At 31.6% G+C, this 13,468-nt stretch overlaps 1 protein-coding gene across 1 annotated transcript in view; it reads left to right on the plus strand.

Moving 5' to 3' along the window:
- LOC133191008 (protein bicaudal C homolog 1-like) overlaps window positions 1-13,468 on the plus strand; it is a 524,664-nt gene that overhangs the window by 186,086 nt on the left and 325,110 nt on the right. Inside the window, exon 7 of the mRNA XM_061326674.1 lies at window positions 2,989-3,228. Within this exon, the coding sequence (XP_061182658.1) occupies window positions 2,989-3,228 (240 nt within the window). The remainder of the gene's footprint in view (window positions 1-2,988; window positions 3,229-13,468) is intronic.

Raw genomic sequence — 13,468 nt, forward strand, 5'->3', positions numbered from 1 at the left:
CGCCATATTTGTGTCGTTGCCGCCATTTTGAATTTAATATTTTAATTATTTATGAAAATAACTAGTAAAACTGGGTTATTTAATCAGGCAAATAATAAAATCCACATGTCCTAGTCTTCTGCTAAAATCTTAATATAACTGGCAGTCTTTATTCCCAACATCGTAATATCTGTTAATAAATGAACACACACACACTGTATGTTGTTGTTTATCTTTCTAGCCACCCTTATTACGATTGATTTACTTTAGATTTCAAACAACCCTTGTGAAATTGTACCATTGCGTAATACACAAGCTGAAATTTACGAAGTGTAGGCCAAAAAGGTCACCTAGTACAAACACCTGTGTCACAAGAAAACAATGGGGAAATTAACACTGTTTTGCACACGAAGAAAAATCTGTGCAAAATATTAAATGACTTCATGAGATTATAACATTTGACCACTGTTTATATCTCTTGAACATTTATATTTCTCCAGAATTAGGGAAATTATTCCACCTTAAGATGTACATGCATATAATTTACAAAACATGAAATCTATATAATACGTATTTTCTGAGAGAGAGAGAGAGAGAGAGATTATTCCCAACTTTAGATGAAACTAGTACTTACAAGACAAATATTAATTAAACAACAATATTTATTAATCAGAGAGAGAGAGAGATTTAGAGGAGATTTATTCCCAACTTCAGATGTAATTTACTACAAGTCTCAACTTCACATCTCTTCTGTTGAACTTAACAGTGGATGTGGCTGTGGACTGCAATGGATGAGAAAAACATTGGTAGTAAAGATGTCTAAGAAGCCCCCCTTTTTTTAAAAAAAAAAAAAACTCAACTCACAACAAAACAGAAAAATAAATGTCTGCATAAGTAATAGCAGTATATAATGCAATTCATTATATGAATAATTTTTAGATAAAGAAAATTCTGCATATAAAAAGTGGTACCTTTATGTAGCCCTTAATCATCCCCACCTTTTTATTCATATCCTCTGTAGATATTACAGGTATGTAAAACTGTATTACTATGCTAATATAATTATGCTTATTTATTATTTCATATGATTAAATTTCAACAGTTATATAAAAAAAAATTAATTTAGGTGTATGGTAAAAAAAAAAACAAAAAAAAAAAACCCACCAAAATATTCAGTTTAACTAAGTAGCCATTCTGCAAAATGACTAAGTCCAAATTAGGTACAAAAAAGTTACACAGAAAAATGACAAAGTCCTGAAAAGTTATGTTTTAGTTACATCTGAAAATGGCTAAGTCCAAAAAGGTACAAAAAAGTTATACAGTAAAATGACAAAGTCCAGAAAAGTTATCTTTTAGTTACACCAGAAAATGGCTAAGTTCAAAAAGGTTCAAAAAAGTTATACAGTAAAATGACAAAGTCCAGAAAAGTTATATTTTAGTTACATCTAAAAATGGCTAAGTCCATTTTAGGTACAGAAAAGTTATAACTAAAATGTAACTTTTTCTTGAGGTACAAAAAAGTTACAGAAAAGTTATAACTTAGTTATAACTTATTTCGGTATGGGAAGAATCTTCTGTAGATATTTAAAAGAATATGAAAACAATAAAATCTATTCATATTGGCATTAACATAATGTAAAAATTACGTGTTGATACTTTCAATTATAAAAAATAAAAAATAAAATCCGCCCACCCGCCCCAATTTTTTAGCAAATTAGGATGAGAATCTAAATTTTAAATTTATGTGGCCTAACCTCTCGATTTTACTGTCTTTTGTTTTATTGTAAAACATATCCTCAATCCTTCAATTATACAAAATCTTAAGTTATTGTTTACAAGCAAATAAATGATTGGCTTTATAATAATAATCTAGTTTCTTTCTAGTCATTATTTAAAATTTGAATTTTATTATATGTTTTTATATGTTGATCAAAATTTTGTACCACCCTTCTTAGGTCAGCTATTCAGCTATGAAACACACATTTATCATATTTCAATCTTTGTTGTTGGTCAATAATAAAGAAAAAGAATGTGTGTGTCATTAATTAAGTTCTCTCTTGTTGGAAAGAGATAATTGTCCCACAAATCACAGCTGTAAATTGCAATCAAAACAAATCAACTCCTCTAAAGAGGTATTCATTCCATGATTTAGAGGACAAAGCCAATGGAGATAATTATTTCAATTAAAAATGCTCTGCTAACTTTAGAAAAGAAAAGAAAATCTTTCAATTTGATAATTATTTTAAGATCTAAACAGATTTTTAATGAAAAAATTATGTATCTGAAAAAATTATGTTCTGTACAAGTATTATTTATGATATATATCAGGATGTTCAGGTTACTTTCAAAGGAAATGTTTAATTTGAGGGGTTACAGTTGCGACTCATTTTACTCTATTGAAATACCCACTTTTAATCAAATGCATGCAATAAAGCCATGCAATTTATGTACATGTAGATTTATGTGAGGAAACTGCATCAAACTGATCTCGGATAGTTCTTTAACATTTTGTAAATAAACACTATAAATTAAACCACAAAGATACACAATGCCTATATAACATATTATTTCTTGTATTGTTTTTGCAGAGGCTGAGCTTATATGCTAATGAATGATGTTCTGTATATTTATTGACAAGGATTATAAAAATTTTCAAAAAAATTAAAAAACGTAATTTTTAATTTAGTTAATTACTTTTGTAAAGTAATTGTAATTTAATTAATTACACAACTTAGAAAGCCTGTAATTTAATTGAAGAAAAAGTCAAAGTAATTGTAATTTAATTAATTACTTTTTAAAGTAATTGACCCCATCCCTGCTATAGACATATTTCTAGTTATTTTTATAGTTCATTTCATGGTTTTGGAAATTCATGATAATAACAGGTTAAATTATTGCTGTCTACTAGCTGTACTAAAATGGGGATGACTCATATTTCATATGAACATCCAAGTGATACTTGACTGCAATGTGGTATTTTTTAAAATTTTTTAAAAATTTTTTGTGTAGGAGCTATTGCCCATTGTATATGTGTTTGAGCTTCCCATGACGGGGACTCCCCATCCTCTACCAGATGTCAATTCTGCTGAGATTCAGAAGCTACAGCAACAATATGATATCGCCATTAGTTTCCGACAGCGCCAAAGGATATATGTTTCCACTGTGATTGTTCGTGGCACTGTGTATAATGCTGAAGCAGTGAAGGAGGGTATTGCAAAACTAATGGAACTTCTCACAGGAAACGTAGTGGTAATAACTGTACAGCTACTTGTCTTCATACAAATTCAAATACTGTAGAATGTTAATTGTTCACGAGGGGCAATGTTCATGGCTAACCAAAACTTTATTAGTTATTAAGGCCCCGCAAGGATTTGCGGGTGCCCTATAGTAATCACTCTGTCCGTCTGTCTGTCTGTCCATCTGTCATTCTTCCGTCCACAAATTTTCTGTTTTTTTTTAATAACTTTTTTTGTAGTTGACCAATTAAGTTCAAATTTGGTATGTTGGTTGAAGAGGCAGTAAGACATATTTTGATGCTAAGTTTGGTTCTCTATGTCATCCAGTTTGGAGCTGGGGTGGTGGGGTAGATTCCTTAACTTTACATTAGAATGAATGCCAGGCCAAAGAGAGATAACTGCTGAGAATGTTCCTATTGTAAACTATGAAAGCTGCAACTAGTCCCATGGTATTAATTAACTTTCCTCTTGAAGAAAATCCAAAGCATTATCTGTTTCTGTCAAATTGAGATTAATTAACACCTCTGTCTGCAAATGAAGTTTGTTTTGAAGTTAAGGTCAATTCTGAATGATGTTTACATTCTCTGAAATGTGGATTTAAATAATGTTCATACTTTCTTTTGGTAAAATATACAATGAGTTATGATTTTATTGAATTCTAAAAACAAGATATACATAAAGATATGTTTTTAAAAAATTTTTTTTTGTTTTTATTTATTTATTTTATTTGTATATTCTTTTTTTTTTTGGCTGCCATATGTAAATTCAAGAATACTATTAATTTTAATGGGTAGTCCAATAATAAACTCATTTTATCATTACTGAAAGAAGTTCTTATTGTAAACTTGGAAGAAAAGGATGAGAGAGCAGTACAATTAATCCCTTGGGATTAATTATCTTGTCTGGGGCGGAAAATTTTCCAGGCTTATCTTTATTTGTCACTTGAAGATAAATTAACCTTTGTCTGCAACTGATGTTTGTTTTGAAGTTAAGGTCAAGCCTCGATGATATTTGTATTCACTGAAGGGTGGCATTTTATAAAAACACATGCTTTATTCTTGTTTAAATATACATTTAATTGAGTTATTATAGATATGATGTTTTTTACTGCCTTATGTAAATACAGGGATACTCTTTACAGGTTGTTGGATATTTAGGAATTATCTTGAAATTTTATAAATACAGTTGTTATTGCATATTTTTCTTCATATATTTTTTAATTTTTGTAATCAATTAAAATTCTCATTCTGTAAGCTACACCCTTATATTTCTACCCCTCGGCGGCCCATGCTGACTGGTGGGTTTTCTAGTTGAGGATGTGACTTTGTGGGAAACTTTTTTGTTATGTCAATTCATGGGAAAGGGTTACCCATGAATTCCATGAAAATTTAACCTCCACAAACACGAAAGTAAAATTTGGCCTGCTACTGTGTAAACATGTATATGAAATTACTTGATTGTAGGAAAATGTCATGTCTTGACATGAAGTGCTTTATATTTTCATTTATTGAGGAGTAAGTGACAAACAATGATGATTCCATGGTTATAAATTTTGAAAGAATGTAAATCATGATGGATTGAATTCAGTAGGAGCTTCAAAAGAAAAAAAAGAAGATGAATGATGAAAATCATGAAGGATACAAGCATTTTTAGGTCACCTAAGTCATTCGAGTGACCTATTGCTATCTTTTTTCCATTGTCATGTGGCGTCCGTCGTGCATTTACATTTTGAGATTTTCAAATTCTTCTCTGAATCCGCTGAACCAATTTCAAAATTTTGGCGTAAACCTAGGAGTGAAGGGGAACAAAAATTGTGAATTTCAAGGTCCCTGCCCCTCTTTGGCCTGAGGGGTGGGGCTAAACCCATAAAAATTAATGCAATCTCTATAAATCTTCTTCTATACTCCTGGACATCAAGGAATTGAAACTGTTGGCATGGTTGTAATATGCATTGAGCCCTCTACCAAAATTTTGAAATTCATGGCCCCAGTGTCAGGGGTTCTGGAGTTGGTGTGGGCTCTAATGATCATATACTGAAAAAGTGTAAATTCCTCAAAAATCTTCCTCTCTCCCCCTGTATATTCAGCAGATAAACTAAGTATTTGGTTATGGTGAGCAATAGTGCATTTTCCAAAATTGTGAAATTTGAGGCCCCAGGGTCAGGGGTTTGGGGGGAGGGGGGCCTCTATTGATTATATAGTGAAAATGAATTATTTCTTTAAAAATGTTCTTTTCTCTCCTGGTCATTAAACAAACAAACTAAGTGTATAGTTATGATGAACAAGGGTGCATCGTCCAAAATTATGAATTTCATTCCCCCTGGGTCAGGTGTCAGGTGTTAAGTAGGACTCTATTGATTATATAGTGAAATGCATTAATTCTTTGAAAATCTTCTCTGCTCCTAGGTATAAATAAACTTACTAGGTACATAGTTATGATAAACAAGGGTGCCTCTTCCAAAATTGTGAATTTCACATCCCCTGGGTTGGGGGTTTTTGAGTTGAGGGGAAGGCTCTATAGATTATATAGTGAAAATGCATTACTTCTTTGAAAATCTTCTTCTCTGCTCCTGGGTAATAAAAAAAATAAGTGCATAGTTATGATGAGCAAGGGTGCCTCTTCCAGAATTGTGAATTTCATAGCCCCAGGCTCAGGGGTTCTGTTGTTAGGGCAGGGCTCTATGGATTAAAAAGTATAAATGCATTATTTCTTAGAAAATCTACTTTTCTTCCCCTGCATATGTAGTAGACATACTAAATGATGTGCAAGGGTCCTTCTTCCAAAATTATGAGTTTCTTGGCCCCTGGGTCAGGGGCTCTGGTGTTAAGATTGAACTCTGTTAAGTATATAGTGAAAATGCATTAATTCTTTGCTTTTTTCGCTTCCTTTTTTTTTTGGGGGGGGGGGGTATTAAGCAGACAAATTAAGTGCATGGCTATAATGAGCAAGGATGCTTCTTTCAAAATTGTGAATTCTTGGCCACAGGGTAAGGGGTTCTGGAGTGAGGGCATGCTCTATAAAAAAGTATTAAAAGTATACACTATGACTATAGTGATGTGTTGAGTGTAAACACTATTGAATCTGACTGAAATACAGTTGAATTTGGGTAAAATACAATTGCAAAATCGAACAAAGAATCTGATTGGTGCATTTTTTAGTCCCCCCACATTCTCAAATGTATTGCTGAAAAAATGGAATGTTTTCCAAGATAAAAAGCAAGGAAAAAAAGTTGTGCTGTGAGCTAAATATATGTATTGACTTTTGATGAACAAACAGGATGATACAATCTTGTGAAATGATTAGTGTAGGTGAACTGTAAAATCTGTGCCAGGAGTTGACTTGATACCCTGGAGCATAAAACACAGCCGTTTTCCTCCATTTTTCTTCTTCAGTAAGTCAATGAAATTAAAGTACTTTGATTCAGTGAATACATGTAATTATTAATCTATAATGAATAAAGATGATATTTGCAGGAAAAATTCCACTGAAAGAACATGGATTTCAATTTTCTGGTCACTTGTTTATTGCCGTGATGGCTGTTAAAATGGGTATGCAGTAACAAACACAAATTTCAAACTTTATGGTATTTTTGACAGTTGTGACAATCATACTGTAAACTTTTGAATAATTCTGATGATTCACATTGTGTTTTACTGACTATGAATAATTTTTTTTTTCAATAACAGATGATCCTGTATCAGCCACAAGGGTATGCTTTACAATAATACCCAAGTTTTTAATTTGCTTGATTTGCCTACCCAGTGTAATAAATTACTTGTTTACATACACTTTAGACTAAAACATAGAGAAAAAGAATTTTGGTGCACTGAAAAGTTGCACAGACTAATCAATTAAATGAAGACCAAAAATGGAAAATGCTGTCAATTCATTGCAGAGAAAATCAGCAGAAATACATGTATAGAAGGAAAACAGTGTACCATTTAACTATATTTATATACCGTCTGTGAAAAGAATATCAAAAAGAATGTCAAAAGAATATCATCTGTTGAAGTATTATTTTATAGTTCGAATCTTTTTTTTTTTTAATTCAAAGAGTCACCCACATTTTTGACCATCAAAAAGCCATTAATACGCTTTCCAACTGCATACATGTATAGTTGAAGGATACCACAGGAGAATAGGCAGGCCCAAATCGATCAATTAAAAGGCATGTTTTATTGAATGTAACCCATGATTCAAATTGTTCAACTGTCATATCCAATAGTGTCACCACTCAGAGCATTGCTTTTTTGGTTGTAGTGTATACTTCAAGCAAGATCTGCGATAATACAGTCAACAAATTTTAACTGCATTTCATTTAAATCATTTTGAGGAAAATTTACAGGATAAAACATTTTCTGTTGAATACACTTACAAATTTTATGCAATGATTATTAGTTGTTGATAATCAGTAGTTTGATATAAGTTTATACAGTACCTGCATTATTATTCTTTACAATTCTATTGTGTCCTATCGTGCGTTTATCCTATAGTATTGTGCATGTTTCCTATCATATTGTGCGTGCATCCTATCGTATTGTGTTTTCCAGTTTTGCATTTTCTTTTTATCAGGTTTGGGTTTATTTTGAAATCATTTATCAGGTTCTATTATATATTGTGTTTTGCATTTATTGTGTACATTCAGAAATCCTCGCTTTTTATCTTTACCTTCAGAAGAAACACCCAAGGTATCCTGACTTCTTTTTTTTGTTTTGTTAATTTAATATGATTAATTTAATGTTAAATAGAGAGAGCAGTGATTCATTTTGATGTGCGTCCTGCATAAATTACGCACAAATTTTGCCCAGGACGCATTATTTCAATAAATGTGCATCCCAATGGACGCAATAAATTTATAGAAGGACATGTACTATTTTAAATTATTTCGGTATAATCTGATTCAAAACTTGACCGATTGCATCATATCCACGTGCTAAATGATATGCATGAACGATTTTAACAGGTAGGTCTACAAGGTTGCCAACAACTGGTCAGATTTCACAACTCAAGTTAAAAGCAATTGTCAGAAAATATTTGAAAGTTAGATAGCATAGTTCGATTATCACTGATTATGTCTATACAGTGGAACATTTCTGAAGCGAATACTATACATTTGTACCTTCGTATTTAACCTGTAACCTGTATCATTGGTTTTTTTTTTCTTTTCGTTTTTTCCTTACAAGCTAAGAAGTATAAAATTTAATCTTTTTTATTTCTGACTATTTGTCATTTCTTCTTAAATTTTTTTTTTACCTCTTTATGCTTCTGTGCATTTTATGACTGATACAATGTGTGAGATCGTATGTACGATCTAAAAATAGAACCAAAGTGCACAGTGGACAATATATTATTTTTATGACACAAAATCATCTACTCTTACTTGGACAATTGATAGTAAAAGTATAAATCACTCACAGCTACAATAAAACATTTGCACTTTGGTGCAATACACTTTTTTTTATTTCACCAGAATTTCCTCTGTAACATCTAATATACGGTCCCCTTGGATTTGGACGCATTGATTTTGGCAGGGGACTCATTGTTGTCATTAAGAGGGGTCCTTTGGACCCATGATAACTATTTTCAAAATGAATCACTGGAGAGAGAAATTAAAACTTTAACTTTGGTATGTATATTTTGAAGAAAATAAACTTGAAAAATAAATAAATAAAGGCTCAAAGAGTTAATGCTATGGCCATTTGTGCAGTGTGCGTAAACTTTTTAGAATATTGGCCACATCTAAAGAACCCTTGGCCAGTTTTTGTCAAATTTGTCAAAGAGTATCTTTGGCCCAAAGGCTCTTGTTGATACTAAAACTAGGGATGAGACCCTTCCACAAGGGGAGATAATTAGGGAAATAAAAACAAATGTATTGGTTGCTAAAAAATCTCATTTGAAGCCTTTTATCACCAAAACTTGTAGTTTATGCATTATTGGGCCTTGAAGTGTATCAACCAAAACGTAGGTCACTGTGACCTACTTTGTGAATTTTATGGCTAATTTTTTTCAAAACATTAAGGTCATTGCAGGTGTCATAACAGTATTTCACTCTAGGTTCTTGTCAAATCATGGCTGACGCAAAATAATTCCTTAATCTTCCCTTCCGATTCAGTCATTTTAACACGAGACTGGAGCTGAATTTTTTTATAAGATGAAAAACAATATGTAAACTTCCTGTATTGACTAGATTCATTATAATTTAGGGCGTGCTGATTTTTCTGTATACTGTATTTGAGTGGAGAGTGATTAGGTCCTGGACTTGATTTTCAAGCACCTGCTTGACTTTGACTGAAAGAAACTTGCATGCCTTGCTGGATGGCTATTTATTTTTTGTTACTAAAATCTTTATAAAGAGTTGTTTTAGAAGATCTGAAAAGGAAACTTCTCAAAAGTTTGTTTTCAATTAATACCACCTACTCAAAGTTGCGCATTTTTGGTAAGAATATATAGCAAAATTTAATACTGTTATGCAACCTGCAGTAAAACCAGATTTTATACTTAGAAATATTGTAGTCTATAATTTAAGGTTTAATTTCGGGAGTTTAGACGGAAAATGAGAAATAATGGCATTTTTTGGCCGTCATTCTGTTCGTTCACGTTTAATGGAGCATAGAAAATTAGTCCAGATTTCCTCTAAAAGAATTTATCTTGACCACACAAGGGCCTGATTTCGTTTTTTCGGGTTGAGAGAATTGCATGAAAATCAGAAGACACTTTAACAAATACCTTGCCATCACACTCGTTAACATTATTTACTCATAAACAATTTCAAAATCTATAAAATTAAAGAATTTAGACTAAACCCGGAGCAAAATAAAAATTCTGGATTTGTGTAAATATCGATTAATTTGGAACACAGTGATAACAGATACAGAAATCTGGTTAAAAAAAAAAAATATTTAGGCAAAACAATCGTAATTAAGCAGAAAACGCCATAATATTTCAATGCTCTTTTTAACCCCACCCCCCTTCCTTATGACAAAGACTACTTCTTTCGCCCTGTTATAAAAAGCAAACATATTTTAAATAATTTTTAATCCTTCTGTGAATCAGTATGCATTGATTAAAAATTTAAGACGAAAAAATAACAAAAGTTCAATGCGCAAGATCATCAAATACAGTTCAACTTTTGCCATATTTTTAGAAATTTGTGTTCACCGCGAACACCCCTGTCACTGAGTGTCGCCAATATTTTTCCTACCTTGAGACGGATTTTTATGAAACTTGCTTTATTACATTGAATATTCATTACAGATCGGGAAAATAGCATTGTACTGGCAAGCAAAAATTTTAAGTTTTATTGCAGGTGTCATAACAGTATTTCACTTGAGGTTCACGTCAAATCATGGCTGACGCAAAATAATTCCTGAATCTTCCCTTCTGATTCAGTCATTTTAACACGAGACTGGAGCTGAATTTTTTTATGAGATGAAAAACAATAATAAAACAATTCTTTATAAAGATTTTAGTACCACCTGCTTGACTTTGACTGAAAGAAACTTGCATGCCTTGCTGGATGGCTATTTATTTTTTGTTACTAAAATCTTTATAAAGAGTTGTTTTAGAAGATCTGAAAAGGAAACTTCTCAAAAGTTTGTTTTCAATTAATACCACTAACTCAAAGTTGCGCATTTTTGGTAAGAATATATAGCAAAATAATATATATTATTTTGGACACTAAGAGGTTTAGAATCATCAAACCTTGTAAGTTGTTGCATCTTGGGGCCTTGAAACATATTTATCAAACCAGAAGTCTCTGATGAGACTGTAGCTCTACTGGTTGTAGTTATAAAGGAAGATAAAAGTAGCACTTGAACTTGAAACTTTGCAACAGCAATAAATAGAATAATGATCCTTAGTTTAGTTTGTTTTTGTGGCAAAATTTATTGCAATCAGAATAAAACTGTAGGAGGAGTAGTCTTTTAAAATAATTTCACAGAAATTTTGATTTAAGTAACCATGGCAACATCATTCAACAAAATAAAAAAGTAATAATTACAATTATGTATCTCAGTGTAGTCTACTTTTATGCCAAGTTATACTAAAATCAAACATGTAGGAGGAGTAGAGTTTTGAAAGTATTTCAAAAAATTCTATTTTTAGTAACCATGGCAACACCGTTCATCAAAATCCAAAACTGGTACAGAGAATTATGTATCTTGGTGTAGTCTACTTGTGTGTCAAGTTATACTTAAATCAGACAAAACATATAGGAGGAGTAGCATTTTGAAAGTATTTCAAGGAAATTTCTATTTTTAGTAACCATGGCAACTAACCATAGTCTACTTGTGTGCCAAGTTATATTGAAATGAGATCAAAACTCTAGGAGAAGTAGCATTTTGAATGTATTTCAAGAAAATTTCTATTTTTAGTAACCATGGCAACACCGTTCATCGAAATCAAAAACAGATACACAGAATTATGTATCTTAGTGTAGTCTATTGTGTGCCACATTATATTGAAAAGTGTTCAAAACTGTAGGAGGAGTAGCGTTTTGAATGTATTTCACAGAAAGAGCTAAGTCCATGAAGCATAACGGCCTCTTCTCAAAAATTAATGTCATGTTTATAATAGATAATGTAAAATTTTTGCTTTTCATAACCGTTTTCCTTTTTTCAATATCTTTTATACTTTTTGAAAAATAAACATTGCAATATTGCAGTGTTTTGATAGAAAAATGCAATAGGAACGTCACTTTTTGTAATTTAACGTCACGTCAAAGAGCGATAGAAATGACTTAAAGTTTGCAATTATAATGTAGCAATATACGAATTTAAGACTTGAAATTGAATAATTGGAGATATATACTTATTTAATCAACATCATTTAATTTGGAACCATAATTTGAAAAAGCAGATAAAAGTTTTTATTTGCTATACCAGTCAATTCTGACTGGATAGAATTGAAAAAAAATCTTTTCAATAGAAAATGACTTCAACTGCGGTATTTTTAGATCAATGAAATAGTAAATATTTGAGCTTTTAAAAATCTATATCTAAATAGATTATCATAGAAAAAAAGAGTCAACGGAAGTTAAAAGGATATATTTCCTAAACATTTGTAACAATAAATTAAACATCTCATCGTTTTCGTTCATGTAAAAGAGAAACTGAAAAGAGTTTCGTAAAATACGGACCTCATTCAAAACTTGTTATTCCTAAATACAAAGTTTTGTGGAAATAATTGAATAATTTTTAAAGAAAATCACCTAAAAACAAAAATGTTAATTCTGCTCAAAAATTGGAGATTTCATAAGCACACATAGTGTGTGCAGTGGAATCCTAATTTCATGAATAACCTGAGATAAGATATGAAAGTGTTCTCTCTGCTTGACTCGCCGCTAGGTGACACTGTGAATACCCATATAAAAAGACTCCCTATAGAAATTTACTCATTCTTCGAATTAGTGAGGGAGTACACTGAACCCTTACAATTGTAAGGAAAAACTAAAACAAAGTAAACTCTGGAAAGATACAACAATTTATTTAATCCATAATAATAATGATTAACAAAGAATCACTTCTTTCTTTGATGTAATCCTGTCTTCCGTTTAGGATCTGAAAAAAATATGTGATAGAGATGTGTTAATAAATGATATAACCAATGCGGTATAAAACAAAAGGTAATGGGAAGGGTGGGTGGGAATACTTTCATATCTTATCTCAGGTTATTCATGAAATTAGGATTCCACTGCACACACTACGTGTGCTTATGAAATCTCCAATTTCATTTCATAACCTTCGATAAGATACTTATTGTTCTTTTAAAGCCCATATTTTTACCTTTTTAATACCGATTACTGAAAGCTTGACTTGTGTACTGGTTTACAATAAAACCTTGCAAAGGTACTTTCCTTAGCCCAGTGAGCTTGTTGCATAATGTCAGAAACAGAAACTCCTGCTAAATAAGCTTTTGATACTGAAGCTGACCTTGTGGAGTGAGCTTTAAACTGGTCAGTATTAATGCCAGCTTCAGCCATTATGGTTTTTAACCATCGTGAAATAGAACTAGTTGTAACTGGGTGATGTGGTTTAACATAACTTAGTAACAACCAGGATCTATCTATGTTGTCAGAAACATCTCTAAAACCAACTGTTCTTTCTAAATAAGATCTAATACATTCTACCACACATAGAGTACTTGTCTCAAAAGCATTGAATGCAATTGAATGTAAAGGATTCCCTGGCTTGCAAGTTTTTGTAGGCTTGGACAATTTAAAAGAAATGCAATTACCAGAATCTAACATGAAATTC

This window comes from Saccostrea echinata, unplaced genomic scaffold (assembly GCF_033153115.1).
Source record: "Saccostrea echinata isolate AGI-Se365-2 ecotype Australia unplaced genomic scaffold, CSIRO_AGI_Sech_v1 ptg000022l, whole genome shotgun sequence".
NCBI lineage: Eukaryota > Metazoa > Mollusca > Bivalvia > Ostreida > Ostreidae > Saccostrea > Saccostrea echinata.